This window comes from Heteronotia binoei, chromosome 2 (genome assembly GCF_032191835.1).
Source record: "Heteronotia binoei isolate CCM8104 ecotype False Entrance Well chromosome 2, APGP_CSIRO_Hbin_v1, whole genome shotgun sequence".
NCBI lineage: Eukaryota > Metazoa > Chordata > Lepidosauria > Squamata > Gekkonidae > Heteronotia > Heteronotia binoei.
In genome coordinates, this window is record NC_083224.1 from 76,846,627 (window position 1) to 76,869,773 (window position 23,147).

At 40.3% G+C, this 23,147-nt stretch overlaps 1 protein-coding gene across 26 annotated transcripts in view; it reads right to left on the minus strand.

Moving 5' to 3' along the window:
• Window positions 1-4,153: 4,153 nt before the first annotated feature.
• Window positions 4,154-23,147, minus strand: part of NFASC (neurofascin) — a 351,530-nt gene continuing 332,536 nt past the window's right edge. For all 26 annotated transcript variants that reach the window (XM_060231340.1, XM_060231335.1, XM_060231339.1 and 23 more), the window contains 3 exons: window positions 15,159-15,290; window positions 13,348-13,417; window positions 4,154-5,862 (listed from right to left, as the gene is read on the minus strand). In XM_060231340.1, coding sequence (XP_060087323.1) covers window positions 5,631-5,862; window positions 13,348-13,417; window positions 15,159-15,290 — 434 coding nt within the window. In that variant the 3' untranslated portion in view covers window positions 4,154-5,630. The remainder of the gene's footprint in view (window positions 5,863-13,347; window positions 13,418-15,158; window positions 15,291-23,147) is intronic.

The window sequence follows — 23,147 nt, forward strand, 5'->3', positions numbered from 1 at the left end:
ACCACTTATCTGCTAGTATCATGAGCATAGAGTTTATGACTGAGTTTATCAGTCATAATTTTGCAAAGTGGAATAGATCAATGTATGCCACCCGGAGCTCTTTGCAGGAAGGACATGATAATCTCACTCTTTGGAGTTATCCTGTTCTGTTTAGGTCAGGCACTCAATTCCTTGGCTATAATAAATAAGCTGAGTGATGCTAACATTACTGAGCATCTTGTTCTGTGTTGCTACAATCTAACATGCTACATCCTACCTAAAGATTTTTCCAATCTGGGTATTAACCAGGCCTCATTCTAATTAGCTTTCAAATTCAGGCAAGGTTGTTCATATCCAAAGTGATATGGCAAGAGATCTTTTAAAGCTTTGGTCATTGTCATCTGCAATAGAATTTGCATTGTATGATTGTTTCTTCAGATGGTGTTACATGAATTTTATTGTATAATAGTTTTGTTGTTGGAAGCCGCTCCAGACACTGCAGATGAGACAGGATATAAATATTTTAAATAAAATAAGTAAAATAAAGTCTACCTATGGCTGCCAACTTCCCTGTTATGTAAATGTTAGCTTCCAGTTCATAACACACCTTGCTATCTGCTTTGTTTCTTCAATACCCAATAAAAAGCATTTCCAGGTGTTTTGTTTTTGTGCAACAAAGACAATTCCTATTCATGTGTTGTCATATCCACATTTTTTCTTTGAAAGTGTTGGGACGTTGCATTTTACCTGGCAACTATAGTGTTTGAAATGTGGTTGTGCAAGAGTTGTAAATATTGACTAGATAGTGCCTGTAACAGGTTCTCTTCCTTTGCCCCATGGTCCCATCACTTTGTGGTCTTTAAGACATTTTAAAAAATAATTATTTCAGAGCTGAGCATTCCATGATAAGCATGTGACTGCTCATATTCCCTTTTAAAATACAGCCCATGCCAATGACATCACCTCTTTCTACTACTGTAATATATCATTCTGTGGAATTCTGGCTATTTCATTCTTTGAAAACTGTGGTGCTTCTGCTCTACTTTACAGAAAAGTTACACCCCCTATTTAAATAACAAAAGCACTGCATAGGGATTAGGCTACGCTTTGTAACTAAGGTCCTTTCCTATCCATTACATAAAGATGGAATATTGAACTATTGGCAGTGGATTACAACTAGGAAAAGTCCAGTTTTTTGAATAATTGGAAAATCTTCCTTGGTACTTTGCTGGCATATACTCAGGTGCTTTTTTAGTCAAATGCTTGAAGCAATTTCTCAAGGATGCACAACTCATTTTGTACTGGAACCTACATTGGCACCACACACCCAGACATACCAGTGCAAACATAAATGCACACATTTAAGTGAGTAGGATTTTATAAAAAGTTTGTTGGATGACCAGTGGTATTTGTCACTTACAGCCCAATTGTTTGCATATTTACCTGGCTGTAATTGACTTAGACCCAAAAGAGTGCACGCAGAATGACAGTACAAAGTCTTTAATATTTGATGCATATTAAAATAAGATGCTAGAGACTGCTGAGATTTAGTTTCATCTATATGACAAGGAATGAGTTAGCCACTGGAAATTTTGGGAGAACAACCTATTTTTTTGAGTTCATCCTTATCAGAGAGACCATGACAGTCGTACAGCAAAGTGTAACCTTCTCTAGAGCTTTTGTGCCTAGTAAAGAAATATCTTAGATGATTTTTGGTTTAACTGATCAGTATTACATAGGCTTGAGCCCTATGGATTGATGTAAAGATTCATGACAGACAAAACAAAGTACGTCTTGACTCAAAGAGTAATTTACTTATGGATTTCACTGGCACAGGCTGTAATGAAAGTTGCTAAATTAGTTGGCTTTAATCAAGGATTAGACCAGGGACCCCCAATGTAGTGCCTGTGGGTGCCATGGCACCTACCAAGACCCCTCCTGGTGTCCTCCAAGCACTTTAAAAAAGTGGGTAGGGCTAGATCAGGCTTTCGAACAGCAGGGCTTCTGATTGGCTCTGCATATTAAAAGACATTCTGTTAAACAGAGCTTCTGCCTAAAATGTTGAAGAAGTGCTATTAGAGTTCTATGTAACCTATTTTCCTGACATTTTCTCGTTGGCTCCACCTCCTGTGGCAGCCATTTTGTGATTGCATCCACTGCTGTGCATCAGAATTCCAAAGATACCTGTAGGCTTAAAAAGGTTGGGGACCCCTGGATTGGATAGATTAATGGAGGACAAGTTCATTGCTGGCTATTAGCTATGATAATTAAATTGAACTTTCATGTTCAATGGCAGTAATGTTTGGAATATCAGTGCTTCAAGGAGGATTTAGCTTCTGTGCCCCACTTGAAAGACTTCTGTGGGTATCTGGTTGGCTGCTGTGTGAAACAGGATGGTGGACTAGAAGGACCCTTTTTCTGATCCAGCACAGATGCTCTTGTATTCTTCATAGTAAGCTATGTTATCTCTTGAATTCAGATATTGTCTGTCAAACATAAATCCTAGGATAACTTCACTGACTGATATAACAGATGTCAACATTATTTTCTGAGACCTCACTTTCTTCTAAAATCACAACACAAACCTGGTGTCAGGGTCAGCTTTCTTAATAGTGTTACAGATCCCTACTGCCTGCTATAGTCTGAGAACCAAAGAATGCAGCAGCATCTAGTTTTTAAAAAGAGGTATTTTTCTAATCTTTATTAAGCTCCTGGAATGCATCCCCTACGTTATCTGAAGTCATCACTTAAAAGCAAGACACAAACCTCTTATTGCCAATCTTCTTCAGACAGATGGTAGGTCAATGGCTTGAGAGAGAAGAAAATAATGCATAGCTCTAGCACGATTAGGCTAGGTACAGCTGAAAGCCTAAATTGGGCTTTCAATAACACATCCTACATAAAAGTAGCTAACTGCTGAACCCTACACATCTTTACTTGGAAGTACATTTCACTTTGTACAGTGTAACTTACTTCCAAATAACTCTGCGTAGAATTGTAAATATAGGGTGTCTGGTTTTCTCTAATTAATTACTAAAAAGTCAAAGTTACATCATTCTATCAGTGAGAGTATTCCTTTACATTTAGTGACAGGAGCCTCTATACATAATACGGAATGATTCTTTGCTCTATTGACCTCATTTTAGGATTAATTACTGCCCTAGAATGCTGTCAAATTATTGTTTTGCTTCATGTTGTGGCTCATTTAGTATCATGCCTTGAACAATTCCACATTAGCTCATTATGGACCAGGTTCAATCCTAGATAGTTTATCCTGCTAAAGGGGAGGGGCAACATTGACAAATCCACCATGAGGGGTGACTTGTACTGCAGCTTGAAGCAATTAAGCATGTAACCACTCTGGGTTTATGAGATGTCTTGGCCATACTCTTAACAGACTATAGTCTGACGGGGGGTGGGGATCCAGTCCAGTCAATCAACACAACCATCCCATCTCCACATTCCTTTGTGTGGCTTCTGCAGAGGCTCCACTTGAGTAGTTTTGCAGTACAACATGGCTGCATTAAGGCTTTAGCTGAATTATTGAGCCTTACAGTAGCCCTGTTCACAAGTGACAATGAATGCATGTACAATCCATGTACAGTGTACACTTTTAAAAAAATATGCATTAATTCTCATGTAATTCAACCATGTATAGTTGAACATGTGATTTATCCAGGTACTGGTCCCCAGTTTCATTTGTACAGTGAATGTGCAATGGCTCTTTCTTACAATAAATGTACATATAGGGCGTACATGTGTTTACTGTTAACATGAGAAGGCTAGTTAGTGTTCAGACCTCTTACTTGTAGTGTTGAACTCCTTTACTGAACTAGTTTGTACTACCAGAAACACCCTAGTTAGCAAACCAGTTTGCAAGTTGTATCAAACCAGCTGTATCACTCCTAGCATACTAAAACAGATCTTTTGAAGTTTCTTGCAAAATGCCATCAGTTTACAGCTGTGAACCTGGCTATAGGCTTCCAAACTCTGTTTTGCTAACTTCAATGCAGTGAACAAAGAGAACATATACTGTAGTGCACTGAACACTGTGTAGTCTATAAAACTCTACCTTCTACTAGGATCCATGCTCTGTCTGCTTGGCAAGCTGCAGAAGCCTCCTTATGTGTACTACATGGACAGATTACAGATTATCACACCAGGGGCTTAAATCTATGGGTAAATATTCATAGTTTATTAAGCTTCAGGGAAAGCATGAAGCTGTTTAAGGCATATATGGAAGAACAGTGTAACAACAGAATCTGTATCTGAGGAAAACAGGTTTACTGGGTGTTAACATGTTAGCTTGACTTGAGTGCCTTGTGTGTGTAACTAACAAGATAGTGTGAGCTCCATGCTGCTGCTTATTTAGTACTGCAAAGGCCTTCTTTAGGCTAACTGACTGAAGTGAGTGGGTGTGCATGTTTGCAAGAGAATAAGAGGCCCCTGCAAACGGTGAAGTGTAGATTTTACCATAAAATGATAGAAAGATGGACTAGTTCAGATTGGTTCTGAGTGCACATGTACTTTTGCATTGAACATAGTTAAGGACAGGGAATCCCAGCTGTTTTCACAAAAACTACTGGCAGGGCCAATGTCAGGTTAGTGAATTCTTAGTAGGTACCATCTTTTTAGCAGTAGGAAACCACACATCCTCCCTTTCCTGAGACATAAAGGTTTATGGGATGGTAGTTAACACCATGTGTCTGTGGAGGGAGCACTGACTGCTTTTAGAAAAAAGAAAGAGATCAACCTCCCTGCCCACAGTGGTTATTCAGAATCCACCAATTCTGCCCTTGATTAGCAGTAAGATGCAACTGTTTCCATTCAGCTCTTTCTTTGAAAAACACAACGACAAGTAGCATGGGGAAAGTGAAACTTCACAATGGCACTTACATCAGAACCCATATTTGAATTATAGTGCTGAAATCCGAGACAATTTTGGTCAATGCACCATCCACCCTGCCACCCCATTGCCCTGCACATGGCTTCCATACTGAAGCCAAATGCAATACCATTTTTTCATATAAGAACAAGTGCCATACAACTTGCTTAGTGAGGTTTATAAGCTAAGGCTTGGTTGAAATGACATCCAACAGAAATGAATCACCAGAAGGTTTCCTGTTTATAAAACAGCTGGTCATTTTTACCAATAGCTAATTGCTTCTTCAATGTGGTTTCATGCTATTGTTAGCCTATGAGGCCCTGCTATCATCTCCCCCATCCTCACTTCAGATTTTCCCCATGTTTGGGTATCCTCCCCCCCTTTGACAGCAACTTTGAATCCTTTAAAAAAATCTCAGCCATGTGCATTATTAATGAAAGGAGTTGCATTATCTCACAAAGTAAATATGGGGGTATAGAGGGATGTTTATTTCAGTCCAAGTTCTGAAGCCTGGGGCATAGAATCTGTGCATCCTGCTCTCCTGCTGATTTCCTGTGGGTCAGCTCAGATTTCAGCTGCAGTACGATCACCTCAGCAGCTTGTCTTTTGATGTTATTTGCTTTGTTTCCTAAAGAGATCATGGCGCTGGTGACCACCTGGTCTGGTTTTGTGTTTGGTCTTTGTTGTCCTACTGTTACCATTGGTGACTTTGCTGACCCACATCAACTATGTATCATTAAGCTGTTCCTGTTTCAGTGATGTTGCATTATGCCAGGGAGTAGATAGCATTAACTGGTGATGTAGCTTCTGAGCTTTCATTGCCTTCTGTCTCTTCTTTGTCCTTCTTGACTGTGTACTGGCCAATAAAGGAGCCATCCTCATTGAACTGCCCTTCACCGCCTTCACCATAGTCCACCAAGCTGTCATCACTTTCTTGTTGCTTTATCGTGCCATCTAATGAGGTCTGACTGCCTTGTAATGGCTTGTTGTCTTCATCACTAGCATCAAAAGGAAAATAAGTGCCATCAGTAGAACGGCATGGATGGTTTCAAAGGAGCAGTATAAAACCTTAAACTTGTGAAAGGGGTCATCCACCTGCAATTTTATTCAAAAGTAGTTAAAACAGTGCTGGAGATTCTGAGGAAATAGAATTCCAGGTGTCTTATGGCACATTATCTGGTAAGATCTTTGCAGTAACTGCTTTAATATATTTAGGTATGGAACTTGATTATTTCCAAATTATCTAAATAAATTAGGAAGAATCAAATTCCTTCTTCAAAGCAGTGTTATGGTAGAAGCCGTACTGAAGTGCCTTTGCTGGCACCAAGTGCTCTTTTGGCAGGAGGCTAGAGAGATAGTAGTCACTGCTGAGTTAGATCCAAATGGGACATAGATGTTTAAATGCTGTTTTGACCTTTAAATTTATTCTTATACCTGTGCAACTTTTAAAAATGATATGGACCTGCTTACAAATTTGCAGGTTTACTAAACTGGTTATTTCAATATTCTTTCTGAAACATGGACTTTAAAAAACATGCAACTACACACATTGTATCACACCAATAACTCCATACATACTACTAGATATCTTCTTTTCAGTATTGTTGTTAACCCTCAAGATAGTTGGCAATATTGAATGCATACTTACTGAATTTAAGAGGCTAGGTTAACAATCCTGTAGCTTTTAAAAAGGCGAAGGCAAATTCAAGGTACAAGCTTATCAATGGTTATAGCCATTGTGGCTAAACTGTGACTTCCATGATCAGAGGCAATTAACAATACAAGGGATGACCATTTTCACCATATGCTCCTGTGAACTCCCCAAAGAAATCTAGCTAGCAAGAGAGATGGTCTAGGAAATGCTTTGGGTTAACCTAACAGGATTTTTTTTTGTCCGATAATTAAAGCAGGGGTATTTGTATGTGTATATAGATACAGATGGGTGCCCCTGGCTCAATGGTCGTCTTCCTTTTGCTCTACATTAATGTAGATATTTATCTTCCTTTGCCACTGCTATGAAGCTAACTTTTTATCCTAGTCAGCACTGAATAATATCATTACAGGATCTGTCCCGTCACCACCATTCCACAGAACAGTGTTTTGCCAAAAGAACAGACTTAGTAGATAAACAATCCCTTTATCTTGCCTGATAGTGGCCAATACAAGCATTATTAGGTGGTCACATACAGCAGGCATAGGAACAATGCCAGAGTGTTCAAACTGTGCCTCATTCCTTCCCTTATATTCCTTGGAAGGCCTGAACAACCAAAGACAAAAAGCTCACTAACTACATATGGTGGCCCTTTAGGTATTATACACATTGGAGATGTTCATGAACTTTTGTGTCCTCACATTCTTTCACCCATTAATATGCTTGGCAATCAGTGCCTCTTGTAATAGCAAGTGTCATAGAGCAGTTATGGACCATGTAAAAGAAGCATCCCCCTTTAACTCTTTCCAGCCAGCCATCTGTTGCTATCAGTGGGTGGCTGTTCCAGGTCACTTGTGTTACACAAGTTTCATTTATAATGTTACCTCCCTTGTTTTTTTGAAAGAGGTGGTGGTGATTACACCTCTAGAATTTTAGTTTGGTCTCTCCAGCAAAAACATAAAACTTATGTTTGGCAATCATGGTTTAACCTGGGTTCTTAATACAACCATGCATGTTAATTTCATAACCAGCGGCTTTTGTAAGGAATTCACTCAAAACTAAGAGGAACTATTAGGATAAAATAAATAGTTGCATTATTTGTTAGTGCAAAGAGGCACAAGACAAGAATGGCAAAACCAAGGAATGTTTGTCTGAAATCAATTTTTTTCAATATTTAGGGAGTCATAAAACCAGAATGTGCCCCCAATCCCCAATCCAGTTAGACTAGTAAATACTTCTGTTGGTGTTGATCTTCCACAGGCTACAGTCCAGAGAACCACATAACCATGGGACTTTAGAATTCATTTCCCCCCTCACTCCCCACCCCCCAAGCAGCAGCACCTCATACTGCTTTTCACAGAGAACCGCTGTTAAAAGTGTCAGAAGCTCTTTTCGGCATGTATAAGCCCATCACACCTAATGTTGCTCTCTGGATTGTGGACCAACCACTGGATTTTGGTGCAGTTAGTCCATTAGGTGAGTACATATGGTCTTTCACATACAAACATTGTTAAAATTGAATATTTGCTGCTTTTCTGAAAATATTAAATAAAGGAAGCTCAAGTTTAAACTGGTTTAGAGGCATCATGTTCAAGAGTTGCATATGTCAGAGCGGATATCTTGCCAGTGAAACGTTTGCACAGAACCTTCACTCTGAATTGACATAAAACCTTCCAGAACTGCCAGCTTTGCCCCCCACCCCCAATTTTGCAGCACAGCATCTGAAATCAGGTGAATCTAGTTTTTCAGGAGCGTAACATACAAGTAACTTACCTGAGAAACTGGAATGGATCAAAATCCCAATCCAGAAGTCCCCTTTTCATGTGAGTAATCCAACCTCAGTTGTGCAACTAGCAGATGGCAGTCATTGCATAATATAAGGATTAGTCACAGAAAAAAGGATGAAGTTGAAGGCCATGATAATTCAATTGGTTGTGGCAATGGTTCCCAATCTGCAGGCAGAATGCAACTCATTGGACAAAGGGTGCCCCAAATCTCAAGGTAAGGGATACAAAAATGATTATTTAATGGTGTTAGATGAAGGCTGGTGGTGAAGAGGCAGGGAAGGGGAGAGGGCAGAAAGTAAGGTGTGTTTTAGTGATGGAACTGCTGAAAGAAAAAAGCTGTGAGTGCCAGACTTTGGGGCAATCCACAGTCCTACCTTTCAAGAGACCTTCATGGTCCATGTAGAAAGACAAGGTGAAAAGGAGAAGGAAGAATGGGAATAAAACAGAGAGAGAAGCAGAAAGAGCCTGATCAGAGAGCAAAATGGTGAGGTATGCATTTCAGGGGGTAGTGTTCAAAAACACCACTTTTTTTTTTCCTAAGAGGACTACCACTTCATTATACCAAGGGAAGTCAGCACCTGAAGAATACTCACATATTGTTGTGTACACATAAAACCCCCTCATACATCAAAATATGTATATTATGAGTAAATTATTTCTGGATGAACCATTTAAAGGGAAAGTAGAGGTGATATCTTCTAAGCTATGCAGTGAAGGGCTCACAGGATAGTAGTAGCTGTTAAGCAGAGCTGCCAGCCTGCATTGCCTTGTACTATGTACCAGTGAAAGGCAGCTGAAAAGCCACTGGGTCTGAATGCCTGCGGGTCTGTCATGCTATTTTGGGAATTTGAAGCAAATTAAGCATTGATTTGAAAAACTGACTTCAGAGAAGGGAGGTGTTTGGTTCCCACTTAGCAAGGATTGCAAATGAACACCTGTGCACATGAGAGGGCTGCATTTTGTATTTCCCTACATGAGTGGGCTACATTTTTTTATTCACTTCATTTATAGCTCACCTTTGATAGGATGGGACACACACTCACTCTGCAGTGATATAATGATACATTAGTGCTATTATTCACAGATTATAACGGGCATATTTTCTGACAGAAAATTGCCTTACTATAGTAAAAAGGTATGAAACATGCTTTCACTCCTTCAGTACTGACTGTAATGAGTACAGAACAAAATCTGAGGTTGCTTAAGGTCACCATCATGAATAGGAATCCTATTATCAACTAGAAATATCAGAAAACTGGCTGAGAGCAGTTCTACCTTCAAAGTATTTTCTGGTATCATGAAATAGTAGCACAAATGGCCCCATGCAACAAAATCATCTGTGTTCATGTGAAGCTACTTTCCTGAGATCACTAGGTAATAGTGTTTTAGTTGTGAGCAAGTGCTCCTGATTTTTAGCAATCAATTGCCAACTTCCCAGTCAAACCTCCCACACTTATTATTGCCATGCTCTATAGAAACACCACTGATTTGTATTTTGGAAGTTTCGTCCTGCTGCCTCCTATATTAGGCTGATCTGGAGCCCAATAATGCAGGCAGCAGCAAATTTGAGTAGAACGATTATCTTAGTGTTTTAGTATTCTAGTTTTGTTTTATCCTGTTAGGCACCCTACCCTCCTCTTTCCCTCTGAAAACCAATCAGTCGGTACAGGAAGGCATAGTTATGGGAACAAAATGCTATCTAAGGATAATGGTTTCAAACTGACTTAGTTTAGCCTTTGCATGAGGACACCATTATTCTGTCAGCAGAAAAGAAAGAAGTGACAGCAACTCTTAATTATAGCTACAGAGATTGGAATTCTGCATGCACAGGGCACCAAGGATGTGAAGGGTATGATGAGAGCATATCAGGCATGCTTCTGTGAAGGAAGAAAGTAAACCAATAAAGAAAGCATGTCAGCTCAGATCCTGTTCACCTTTCAGATTACAACGGTCTGGTCTAACATCCAAGTTCTGGTTTACCCAGGCAGATTCCCTCCCCTCCTCACATATCCCAGTAAGCCAGTCAGACAGTTGGTACAGTAAAGCGTGGAGACTGGAAAGAAATAATATCAATGACTGCATATCTTAATCACCCTGCCCTATCTCTGTGTTAAGTATTCAAGTTCATCTTCATTTCTGGACACTTGAGGGATTTGTCATTTCTCTGTGTAAACTTGTACAGTAGCTCACAGAGGAAACACCAGGGCTTTTCTTGAGAGGAACTCACAGGAAGCTTGGCATCAGGGGCTGGCCTAATATGCAAACAAATTTCTGATGGGCCTTTTCTTTAAAAAAGCCCTGTGTGAAACAATGGTGACATCGGGGTGTGTGGCCTAATATGCAAATGAGTTCCTGCTGGGTTTTTTCTACTAAAGTAGTCAACAATATAGCTATATTATTTATTTTCATGAGCACTTAAGCAATCCTTTTGAAAAATAACAGAACCATTCGCAATGCTTCTGATGCTATACTGTTTGGAATTTAAATTAGTATATTTAACTCATTCTTTATAGATTATACTTCTTTTCTTCCCATCATGTACATAGATTAGAACTGGCCATTCACACATTTACTAAACAAGGACATAATGGAATAAAAGCCTGATAAAAGAGCATGCTGTTCTTTTAATCTTTGCTAATATCCAGGCAGCAGTATAGGATTGAACTGCAAGCACATGGCAGGTAGTCATGTGACATGAGGGGCCAGTTATGTAGTCATCAGTGGGAAGAGGCTCCATGCCACAAATGCATGTGGACCACTACATGACCATCTGATGGTGATGTTGGGTGACTGAGATGTAGGAAGAGGGAAACAGCAAAGGAACATTTTGCTTATATGTAGAAAATTGGAGGACTGACTGACAGAGCATATGGAATGGCCAGGGGAGGGAAGACAAGCAAGAAAAAGCTTGAGAGAAGTATCTCAGAATTTTCCCATAAAAAATGGAGTACCCTTCAATGCTAATTTTGCCTAGCCATCCGGTTGCTCTGCTTAGTGTGCACGCAAAAAACCCCAGAAGCTTGGTGCACCTTTGGTCTCTATGCTTGTGCATTAATAATAGGCCCTTCCAAAGAGCCTAAACATGGTGAATCTATAAGTGCTTGTGACCAAGCAAATGAGACCTTCCAATGTGCATGGGCCCATTTTAGGTTAGAACCATGACACATTTGGAAAAGAGGCTTCAGCCTCCTATCCTCAACATTTCAAGTTGGAAAAACAGTAGTGTGTATAGGAAGGAAGCTTAAGTCCCTTCTCCATGCTTGCCATGGTCCCAATGTAAATTGGAACCATGTGCACTTGGGAAACACAGAACTCCCAACACACATGTGATACTATGCCACAAGGATTTAGTATCATATGAAACAGCCCTAATGCTCTGCATCCCCTCTGAAAGTCATAAGCCATGTATTGAAGATCACTGCTTTAAAACATTTTAGAAGAGCATGAGAAAAGCACTTGCAATTCCTTATTTATGTGTGCACATAAGAGAATGATTACAGTTTACAGAGCAACAAATCAGAGTGTTAAAAAGTGTCCTAAATGGCTAATATATCCTTTTGAGGAAAACAGTCACTATTGGAATACAGTGATCACAAAAATGCTAAACAAGCTCAATCCTCAAACAATCCAGTCATTTAACTTTTGATCATATGGCTTTATGTTGCAAGACTTACATGTTGTGCTTCCTTCAAATTGCTGTAGGGAACTGTTTCAGCAACTTGGTATTCATGAGACCAGATCTCACTTGATGTTTAATTATATTTCTTTTGCTTACCTAGTAATTCTGTGAACACATGGCCCGAATTTAAATCCACAGTTAACTGAGCAAATTATCTTGTGAGTTTTGAATACCTTGGCTTTTTTGTGTGTGTAACACTGCAGAACAAGGTCCTGATGTACCAAAGAGCAGGTTTGCTCTAAGTCATTTATAGTAACAAAACACAATCAATTTAGCAAATGCTAACAGTGTTACCTGTTTCCATTCCTTGGAAGCAATGGGGAAACAAATGCAAACCATGAACGCAGGACCCATCTGTGAACAGCCAAAGAAAACAGCTTGCTTTGGGAAGCTAAGATAAAAGTGGCTGCTGTCCTTAAAAGGATATCATTAGGTCTGGGGGTAGTGGTAGCAATGAAACAAGGTCAACAATTATAAATGTCTATTAAGTGGGTTTGCTAGGCTGCATAGAGGCTATTGACAAAATCAGTTATGTTGCTTACAGTGCAACCCTATGCAGAGTTACTCCAGTAGACATCCAGAGAATTCAGTGGAGTAAATCTACACAGGAGTTGTCTGTTATGGTCCTTAGTGAGGAATGTCTGGAATTTTTCAGAATGCTTTTTGAAAGTACAGGATTTTTTAATTTTGTTTTTAGGTCTAATCAGAGAAATGTTGGGTTGCCCCTTTATTGAATATGGAGACAAATGTTACTGAACACTCTAATTTGGGTACACATGATAGACCCACAAAGTGTCAGTACCATAGCATTTGTATTGTGCTTTCTTATCTGATATTGTGGCTTCCACTGAAGCAAAATCCACTTTAAGAAAGAATTTAGTCCTCAGTAAAGACATGTTATCCTTTCAAATTTAAAGAGAATATTTAATTTTTAAGATAATTCAGTTGGTTTGTACATCTAAATAAATCATGTGATGTGGTCCCTGTGGTGATACTCTTGCAGGCTGCTGAGGAAGGACTTCTCATGCCTTCCCCCCCCCCCCCCATCTGCTCCAACAAGGTTAGAAACCTTTCTGTTGATATGCTATTTTTTCCATGGGCAGGGAGATTATAAAGGGAGGAAAAATTCTAAAATCGAAATTCTGTACCTACAGTCTGAAATCAAATAGGTCTAGGGAACAAGTCCTATGATTTAATAAGATTAGCCCTTTATGGTCCTTTGCAGACATCTTGAAGCAGTAGGGACAGGAGGCAGCTGAAAATGTAGATTTATGAGATGGTAGTATATGATGACTTTTGAATCAACAAAGGAGCAAGTGAGAGGTAGGACACACATGTTTGTTAAACATGCTAAGAAGGAACCTACCTGTAATCAAATGATCCGTTATCTACCTTCTGGTCATCAGGGTCCAGGGGCACATCTTTATTTTCTCGCACTGTGAAGACACAGGCAAACAATTACACACATAGAAAATGATTTTATAGGCCTTATTTTCAAGCTATGTATTTAATTGTTTTTGCATTTTTATGGAGGAAACCACATGAGAAGGATCTGAAGTAAGAACAGTAACTGATCTGGAAGTCTGAGCATGACTTATATAAAACAGAGCTGTGGCAAATATACTTGTAAAGCTACTGAATGGTTCATGTTTTTAAGTATTGATGCACATAACATGGAATGATTTTATTAAAGAGACAAGAAAAAAATTAACCATGGGCCAGTGGATAAATGCGATGCATATAAATCCCAGGTCAAGCAGAATTCTAGCTCAAGCCCATTTAAAGTCCTGCCTGCTGTCACTTCAATATTTATTACAACTTGTTTTTTTTCTGTGACTGTAAGACTCAAAATTGTTACGTTTGTTAAACATTGGAAATAAACTGGAATAAGCAAATGGTCATGTGATACAGTTGGCACTTGTACTTTAATTACTAGAAAACTGTTCCATGAGCTCAAAGAGTTATACAGCAAGTCCATTTGCCTTATTATAATCACTTTTATTCCAGTATTGTTTCAATGAAGTCCTTAAAAAGCCTATACTTTTACCTATTAACATTCCAGGGTTGGGGAGGGAAAGAGATTTGGTAGTACCAGAGGAAACTATAGCATGGAAGTTATAATTAAAGAGTGATTATTATAGATTATGAAGAGTAAACCTTGGTATTATTAATGGAGCTTCTAATAAACTGTTTAAAATGATATGCAAATTCTTTATCTTTGTAAAGGTATTTAAGCATTTCATTACAAAAATTCTCCAGTGTTTCCCTGAAACAGGTAACTGAAAAAACAAAGGTATTCCTATCTAAACATGGTGGCCAGATAGAGAATCTAATAGGTTCATCCTGGAACCATGTAGCACTTTTCTACTGTTGTACGTATTCCTTTTCAAATTACCCTTTCTCTAGGATATGTTCTGCATTGACACATAAATATGGTTGCAGTTTTGGCAAAAGGCTCAGTGAAAACAATACAAAAATGCCTTAAGCAAATGGACAAAATCAGAAAAGAGGTAAATTTCAAATGTCTCTTACAAAGAAAAGGCAAGTCTTGTTATTTCCTTCTAAACCATATGATTGCCAGTTACCTGCTCTTGTATTATGCATATACTGCTTGTCAAAGCAGGCAGAAACCCTCATATGTACTCTAGTGTCCCCACCCTTGATTTTTAGTTCTTCCTGTTGATGTTGTAAGGAGATGAAAGACTGGGAGAAGTCATGCCTTTGCCTTACATCCATCACAATGCTCTTTACAATGCATGTTCCTTTTTGTGTGTGTGTGTGTGGGGGGGGGAGAAGTTACATGAAGGACTTTTAAGTGTAACCATAGCTAGTGTATTGCAAAACACTGCCTTTCTAAAGAGGCAGAAAATGTACTCAGATAAATTCTTTCTTGAAAAAGTTCTATTGAATGCACTGAAGGAGCAAACATATTGAGCAAATGTGGGGTCAAGTCTTAACAAAGGTAATGGGATCTGTAGCATTACCTTCTATCTGGCAAGAAATCCTACTTGTCTTGCTTCTAATGAGATTATTTCTTTTTAGTGCCACAGATGTTCAAAACACAGAAGTATAAATCCTTCTAGTGGGAAGGCTACAGCTAAGATCTTAAGATCTAATTAGATGCAGAATTAAATACTTAAAACAAACACTTATCCTAAGAGACTGCTTTTCTCTTACCTGGATATTTCCCTCCTCTGCTTCTCTTAATGAAGCAAACTATCAGCAAAATCAGGACCAGAAGAGCGATGGCACACATCAGTCCAATAAACCAACCCTGAGTTGCAATGTCCCCTTGGTTCTTAGTATATGCTAGTAGGAGGAGTCAAAAGAGATAAGGTGAAAGTAGAATTGAACCATAAGTATAACAGAAATCTCAAACCGAGGCCAATAGATTCATTCTTTCCCATCCACTGGCATCCTTCAGGTTTCCAGTCTGCTTTATTGGTGCTCATATTCCTGCATTCTGTTATTGTGTGTCAACAAAAACCCTATTTTTAACTTGAAGCACAATGTTGAACCCCCCCCCCCCATTATAACCCAAGTTTCTAAAAGGGACAATGCAGATAAAACGGTTGCAGTAAACATTAAAGGATAGCAGTGGTGTGTGGAATGGAATGGGTGAACAAAACATTGCCTAACACAGGGGGGTATATAAAATGGGGAAAATAAAAGCAGAAGAAGCTGGGCAACAGATATGATCTCTTATTTACACTAATAGAAAATATGCAGCTCACATAGCAAAAGTCCTCCAAGAATCAGTTGAGGGCTTATATCTCTGTGGCACACAGTTCAAATATACTAATAAGGACAAATAATTTCCCAGGACATTATGCACTGCCTTCACAACTGTGTGTAGCAACAGAACTAAAAGCAATCCATATCAAAATGAAGAGTTTGGTGTGTACTTTATATTTTCAGTTTTTGCCCATTCTGAGTTGTTGGAGGGAATTAAACATATTTTCACTAAAATATAAGTAGCCATAAGAATAGCCTGTCAGCTTAACACTAGCCTATTAAGACACTAATAAATGATGCTAATGGTTTTAGAAGAACTCAGAAAGATGCTAGTGAAGCTCTGAAGGGATTTACAATTTAGGAATGATGACTAAGGTTGCTTTTCTCCCTTTTCATAAGGACCTGGTATATGGAAGACAAAAGGTTTCGTCCTTTCTCCACTGTTTTTGCTTTTTCCTTTGTCAAATAAATGACAGAGGATTCTTAGATTACTGGAAAATCACCCCCAAAAGGAAGAAAGATGGAAGGTGCCTGGGTGATTCAGTGCTTCATGAGGAGGGGGATAATTTTTAATACAATTTTAATTCAGCTACATATTTATGATGGGGAGAAAACACATTCAGCTTGAATCGTTTACTGTGATAGTTTCTTCTGAAAAGCAAAAAAGATCTGTTTTCCTATTTCACTATGAGAATACCAATGGCGTAATGGATTTGTGTAGAAGTTATTTTTCCCCACATCATGCATAAATAATAAAGTCTTATGTGACCAGAAACTTAAAGTCAGTCTGCAGCTTAAGTAGCTGTCAGGGGTAGACTGCAAGGCAAAAAAGGCCCTGGATAGGGCCCCAACCCTCCCCCCCCCCGGTGGAGGGGGAAAGGAAGGAGCAGACTTGTCACAGTTTCCACGTGGCTCAACTGCTTTTTGTAGGGCATGAGATGCTGGTTTGCAGTGGTCGGAATGCCTGCCCCCTTGCAGTACCCACCAACCCAAGGCTGGCAGTGGTTTTCGTCCATTTCAGTTGGGGTGGCCAGCCCCAAAAATGATCATCCCACTGGAACTTTGTCCGGTGGCCTTTATAGCCAAGCAGTACCCTACTAGTAGTTGATTTTAGTAGGCAAAGATCATTTCAGCTGACACAGACATTCCACAGCACTTTAAAAAAAACACTACTACATTTCAGAGTTCATAAAAAGCAAAGCTCTTCAAGACTGTGTTCCTTCCTCATTGTAGGAATAATTAACTTGGACTAATGTACAAAAGGATGTTGAATTTGTGACTACTTAATCAACGAGAGCCCCCCCCCCCCAAAAAAATCATGTGAATCATCACAGAGCTGTGCTATAGCCTAATGGTTTCATCAGATCAACGGTAGTGAGTACTTCATATAAGCACCTTTCAAGTTATCTATGATAAATATTTTTGAATAGCACTAATGGAAGATTATCACAGCCATACAGAGTTGAATTTCTGCCAAAATTATAATGAAGATACACTTTACAATAATGGCTAATAGACCTTTCCCAGTCTCTGTCTGGGTTTCTTCACATAGTAGCTTTAATGCTTCAGTCTGCAAAACTCTATATGGGAGGCTAGTGATTGGCTCTTACAACATTTGTTGCTAATGTTAAAAAGTAGTGGTAGGGTGAGGAGATATTTGGGTTTACAGCAATGGACTGGGGGAGGGTTAACCTTTCCTTCCATGCTGTTTCCCCAACAGAGGTTGCTGCGCTCTAAGCTACTGAGTTGCAGTATTCAGTATGTGTGAAGTACACATAGGCTGATAACAGATGGCCAGTTCGGGGCGGCTTGCAGCTGCCCCGAAGAAAGCTGCCTAGAAGAAGACTGCCCCGGAGCTTCCGGACGGCACTGGAGGAAGGGGTGGGTCTTGGGTGGCCGGGGAGTGTCTGGAATGCTCATATGTCCCGATCATGGCTCCCCAGACGCTCATAAGGCGCTCTCTGGCCTTCCAGATGGCCGGCCACCACCTCAGAGCCACCCCAGCGAAAAGGGACCACTTTCCAAGTGGTTCCTTTTTGAGGTGGTTGCAGCGTCTTTCAGGACGGGGTAAGTGCGGGATGGGGGCAGGTGGCAGATGTTGCCATCTGGCCGTTTTTTGGGGGTCGACTTCAGAGGCATCTCTGAGTCGACCCAAAGTGCTGGTCTGCAATCAGCCATATTGTACTTGTCTTTTTTATTTACAATCAGTAACAGCAGTTCAGTGGAGGAATTTCTATCAGGGAACAAGGATTAGCTTTTCAATCTACTCCTGCTCTGCAGCTCTAGTTTAAAGTTCCTTCTACCCAGTTCCTTTCTACTATGATAGAAAATGTCATGATATCCTACAACTAAGGTGTAGATTGGTCCTGAGTATCCATTATCAATCAGTCAATTAGAAAAGAAGGCTCAGTTTAAAATTCCCTGCATTAAGAGTTGTAATTGTTTCTCATGTCATCATCCTTTGTCTTCATTTCTTAATGAAATCAGGTTGAGGAAGTTAACTACTACTACTAATAACAACATGAGGCTAGAGTGATTTCCTTCCTGGCAGTCTGAAGAGTAGTTTACCATCATCACTAGATCTAATTTTTAACATGGCCAAATCTGTAAATATCTCATTCCAGAAACTGGAGACAGGAACTGCATTGGTCTCAGGTTTGCGGAAATATCTGAAATCTAAAGAAAAGGGGGGGGGACCCATAGTCATCACTGCTATTCAACCACAACAGTATCACCAGCCTTTAAACCTTGATTTCTGTCAGTAAAAGGCAGGAGAGGGGGCAGGGCTTTTTTGGCCTTTGAGGGAAATTTCCTGGAGCTGGGTACACTGTATGACTTGCTGACACAAGACTTGCATGACTCACCCAGGGATGGTTTCTTGCCACTGTTCAATAAGCAGCCACCCCACAAAAGCCAGTGTGATGTAGTGGTTAGAGCAGTAGTGTTGAACTCATTTGTTGTGAGGGCCAAATCTGACATAAATGAGACCTTTGTTATGAGGGCCAAATCTGACATAAATGAGGCTGGGCCATGTCGGGCTAAGATTAGGTAGCAGAGATATAAACTTTATAAAGGACACAGACAAACACAATTAAAGATTTTTTAAAACAAAACTTAAAACATGCTTAAAATATTAGCACTCATTGGTCTTAAAGGTGCTTTTTTTGTATCTCTCCTGTACAATCCACGGAACTGGGCAAAGGAAGCTCTGGCTCTTTCCTTCTTTCTCCAGGGAACTAGGAGGGAGAGGAGCCTCAGCCAACAGAAGGAAGAGAGGCTTGGCTCAGAAGCTCTGCTGTGTGATTGAGAGAGTTGGCAAAGCAAGCTATTCCCTCCCCCCTTTCTCCCCAAGGGAGGAGTCTCAGCCAATGGAGAAAACAGAGGCTTTGCTCTGTAGCTCTTGTGTGATTGAGCAAGCCCAGCAATGCAAGCTGTGATGCAGATGGAAGTAAAAGAGAGGGAAAAGGAAGCAGACAACAGCCAGTTGCTCAGGAGCCTGACAGAAGCCCTCTGGGGGCCTGATTTGGCCCCTGGGCTGCATGTTTGATACCCTGGGTTAAAGTTTCAGCCTAGGATCCAGGAGATGTAGGTTCAAATGCCTACTCTGCTATGGAAGTTCACCTAGTGACCTTGGGCCAGTCACACAAGGTTGTTTTGAAGATAAAATGGAGGAGAGGATGATGTAAGTTACTTGAGGAGAAATATGGGGTATAAACAAAGTAAATAACTATAAATGAAGATGGGGAGATAAAAAGTAGATCAGTCGGTGGGTAAGAAGGAGAGAAGGAAGGGAGAGGATGTGAGTGCTGTCAAGAAATAGAAAAGAGGAAATAATGTAGGGAGAAAGCTCCAGGGGAAAGTGGAGTTCTCCCCTCAAATCCTTGTTGGTTTCCCACTTGTTTTATATGATTGGAAGAATCTGCCATTGTATCTTTTTACATACTTTCCAAAAGATATAAGTGGCTTTAATTGACTGAAAGAGTGCAACCTGCCCCTTCTAGCCTTTGCACTTTAATTGTTCCCTTTTTTTCTAGATAGTTGATTTACAATGCATTTTCTTTTCCTGTTATAAAAACCTTGTGGGAGGTAAGCATATTTTGAAACTATGACATTCTTCTAATAGAAGGGGCAGGATACTAACTGCATGGACCTGAGAACTGCATTAAACAAAGAGAATTTACAAACCAGGGTTAGAGGGAACAGAATTATGAAAGAGGATTATTTGGATTGAATGGTCATTCTATTAGTGGCACTAACATGGAAAAGCTTTTTATTTGGATTGAATGGTCATTCTATTAGTGGCACTAACATGGAAAAGTTTTCAGTGGAAGAATAAAATCTCGAAAAAATGAATCTATGGAACTGTGAAAACGAATTCAAAACAATATAAATAAAAAGAAGTAAAATGGCAAGAGTGTTTTGGACACTATGATGTCCAAATAATTTCTTATAGCATCTTTCAGTTCTTAACATGGACCCAGAATGGGAGTGGGATGACTTCTACCCCCCCACTCCGGCTTGCAGAAAAATCTAAAAAGATGAAACTAATTATAAAAGGAGGGTAGGTTAAACCCCGCGCCCTCCCCCCCCACACAAAAAAACCACGCCAGTTGAGATCTTGAGAGATTCTGACTGCCTTCTGGGACTGCTTAGCAATTGAGATACTGGAACCCAGGCCTAGGCAACACTGGCAGAATGGAAGGCTTGGAGAAATCAGCAAGGGCCCAAGAGGGAAATTTTTGCCTTCTCTCTGGTGTACTGGCTGGTCACAAAATATAACTGTTTATCTACTATCTGATAAAGATAAATATTCCTTATAAGATTGCAATATTTGCAGTTACAGCAAAGAAAATTCAAACTAGGTTTCTGGGAGAAGAGCCCCCAAATGCTGTTTTTGTTTTAATGTGATACATCTGACTGATATGACTCATATATATGTACATAATTAATTTGTTTGTACCTGGAATGCTTAATTTTTACCATCAATTTTAGCATATTTTGTAATGATCTTTTACTATTGTGATACATTTTTACTAACTCCCTTATTTTTGTTGCAACAGACATAACATTGCTACAAGAGAATATACTGAGAATACGGAATCTAAAATAGGTGCCCAAATCAGTAGATTCATGGACTACTGAACAATGTTGGAAATTAATTGAAAACAAAATGTTCCAAACACTCTCCTCCCACCCGATATTGGAATTTCTAGACCAGTAATAGGGTTGCCAATTCCCAGTTGATGGCAGGGGATCCCTGGTGTGGAGATCCTCCCCCGACTTTGTAGTATCTCGTTGATTGTGATAAAAATGTGTGATAAAAATTGTTGAGTAGTCAGACATGACCACCAGACATGCAGGTAAGTAGCTATTTGACCACAATTTCTCAGGCAATATGGGGTTAACTAGATGAGTCAAAACGATGTTGTATAGATTTGGTTAAGTACCATTGTGTAATCAATTTTATTGATTGTAGTTTTACTTTTGTAATCTTTGATGTAAAGCTAGGTGATGACCAGATGTTAATCCAGTCTGCCTCAGTTAATTGATTTGCCAGATTTAAATTCTTTCTTGTCTAGTTCATTAAAGATATTGTAAAGCACCGTGATCAGTCATGGTTGTTGTTCTCTATCCTGTTGTAATACTTGCTTAAATGGGTTTAGGTCCCATTTATGTGTTTGTTTTATCTGCTCTGTGTTTAGGCAATATACCAATGGATGGGTGCTTTGAGAATTTGTTCTATCTTAGCTTTGTCTAGTATTTTGTCCTTTTCCCATAACTCAGCTAACCAAGTAATGTCAGCTGATTTCCACTTTTCAAATACACTAGAGTTGTGGCCTGGGGGAAACCACTTATGATAAGTAAATGAGGCTCGGCTTGAGATGTCTGGGGCTAATTTTGGCCTTCTACGATGCCATGTTCTAGTAGGTTAAATTTTTTGTTTGTTATATTTTTAATTAGATCTGTGTTCCACAACAGGTCATATAAAAGATTTCAATACCAATGGGCTGTTTCAATACCAGCCCATTCTGGAGGATTTGCAGCTGTTGCTGCTGTAATAAGATTCCCAAGAATTGCTGCTTCATAGTGTGTCTTTATATTTGGCAGATCTATTCCACCTCTGTGTGAAGTTCTGGTAAGTGTCTTGGAGTTAACTCTAGCTTTTTTGAATTGCCAGGAAAAGTGATTTAATTTACTTTGCCAATTCCATAGGCCATCATTTTTTATGTGTATTGGTAGGGCTCTAAATAGGAATAAATATTTAGGGAGAATAAAAGCTTTTATTATATGAATCTGTTCTAGCCACGGGTTTGTTTTAGCATTCTATTTATTGAGTTGTTTAAAAAATGTTTTTTGTAACTGCATATAATTTGCTGCCAGTAAGTCTGCTGATTTAGGTGTTATAAAAATTCCTAAATACCTCCATGGTTTAGTGGCCAGACTATATGGGTACTGAGCTATTATAATTTCTATAAGTGAGGGATCCAAGTTTATTGGATGCAGTATAGATTTTTGATTATTAAAAGACAGGCCAGAAATTTCAGTGAATTGCTGAAAATGATGTTGCAGTGCTGGAATTGATTCTGGTGGGTTAGTTAAAAATAAGTGTCCCGCCCAGCCCGGGCGAGGACTACGCAAGGGGGACCCCCCGGTGCCTGCCAGCCACTCCCGGCCCCCGCCCCGAGAACCTCCCACACCTTCCCAAGCCCCTGCAGTGGCCCCACCCCTCACCTGGGCTGACGGAGTGCCAACAGCCGCCCGAACGGCGCCTCTCAGCCAACGCGCCCGTCTCCGGGTCCGAGGAGCCTGGCCAGAGTGAGACGTCGGGGAGCAGGAGGGAGAAGCTGAGCCCAGCACTGGGCAGAGAGGAGGAGAGCCTCCTGACCCATGGTGGCGAGAGACGCCACACCCCAGAACGCTGCAGAAGTCCGAGACGCCCGAGGCACGCCCAGGCAGCCCAGCCCCGGCTCGCCTCTCCCGGGTGTCTGGGGCTTTGAAGGGGGGAGGAGCCAGAGAGGGGCAGAACCCAGGAAGGGGGAGGACTGAGACGGGGGGATAAAGGGAGGGAAGGAGGAGGTCGGGGAGGAAGCTGGCCGGTGCTTATTGAGGCTGCCTCGCGCGAGAGAGGGACAGGAGCTGCAGCACGGCCAGGAGGGGAACGGGGGCCTGCGGTGAAGTAACCTGGCTCCCACCCCTGTTTCTGAGACCTCCGGGGAATGCCCCAGAGTGCCCGGGAGGGGCGCCGGCGGCGCCGGGAGACCGGGAGAGGTACCCAGAGCGTGACAATAAGACTACATCATCTGCATACAGGCCTACCTTATGCTTTGTTTTTCCTACTTGTATTCCTTGAATTTCTTCCTGTAATCTTATTAATTCAGCTAATGGCTCCAGGGGGGTAATAAATAATAACGGGGATAATGGGCATCCCTG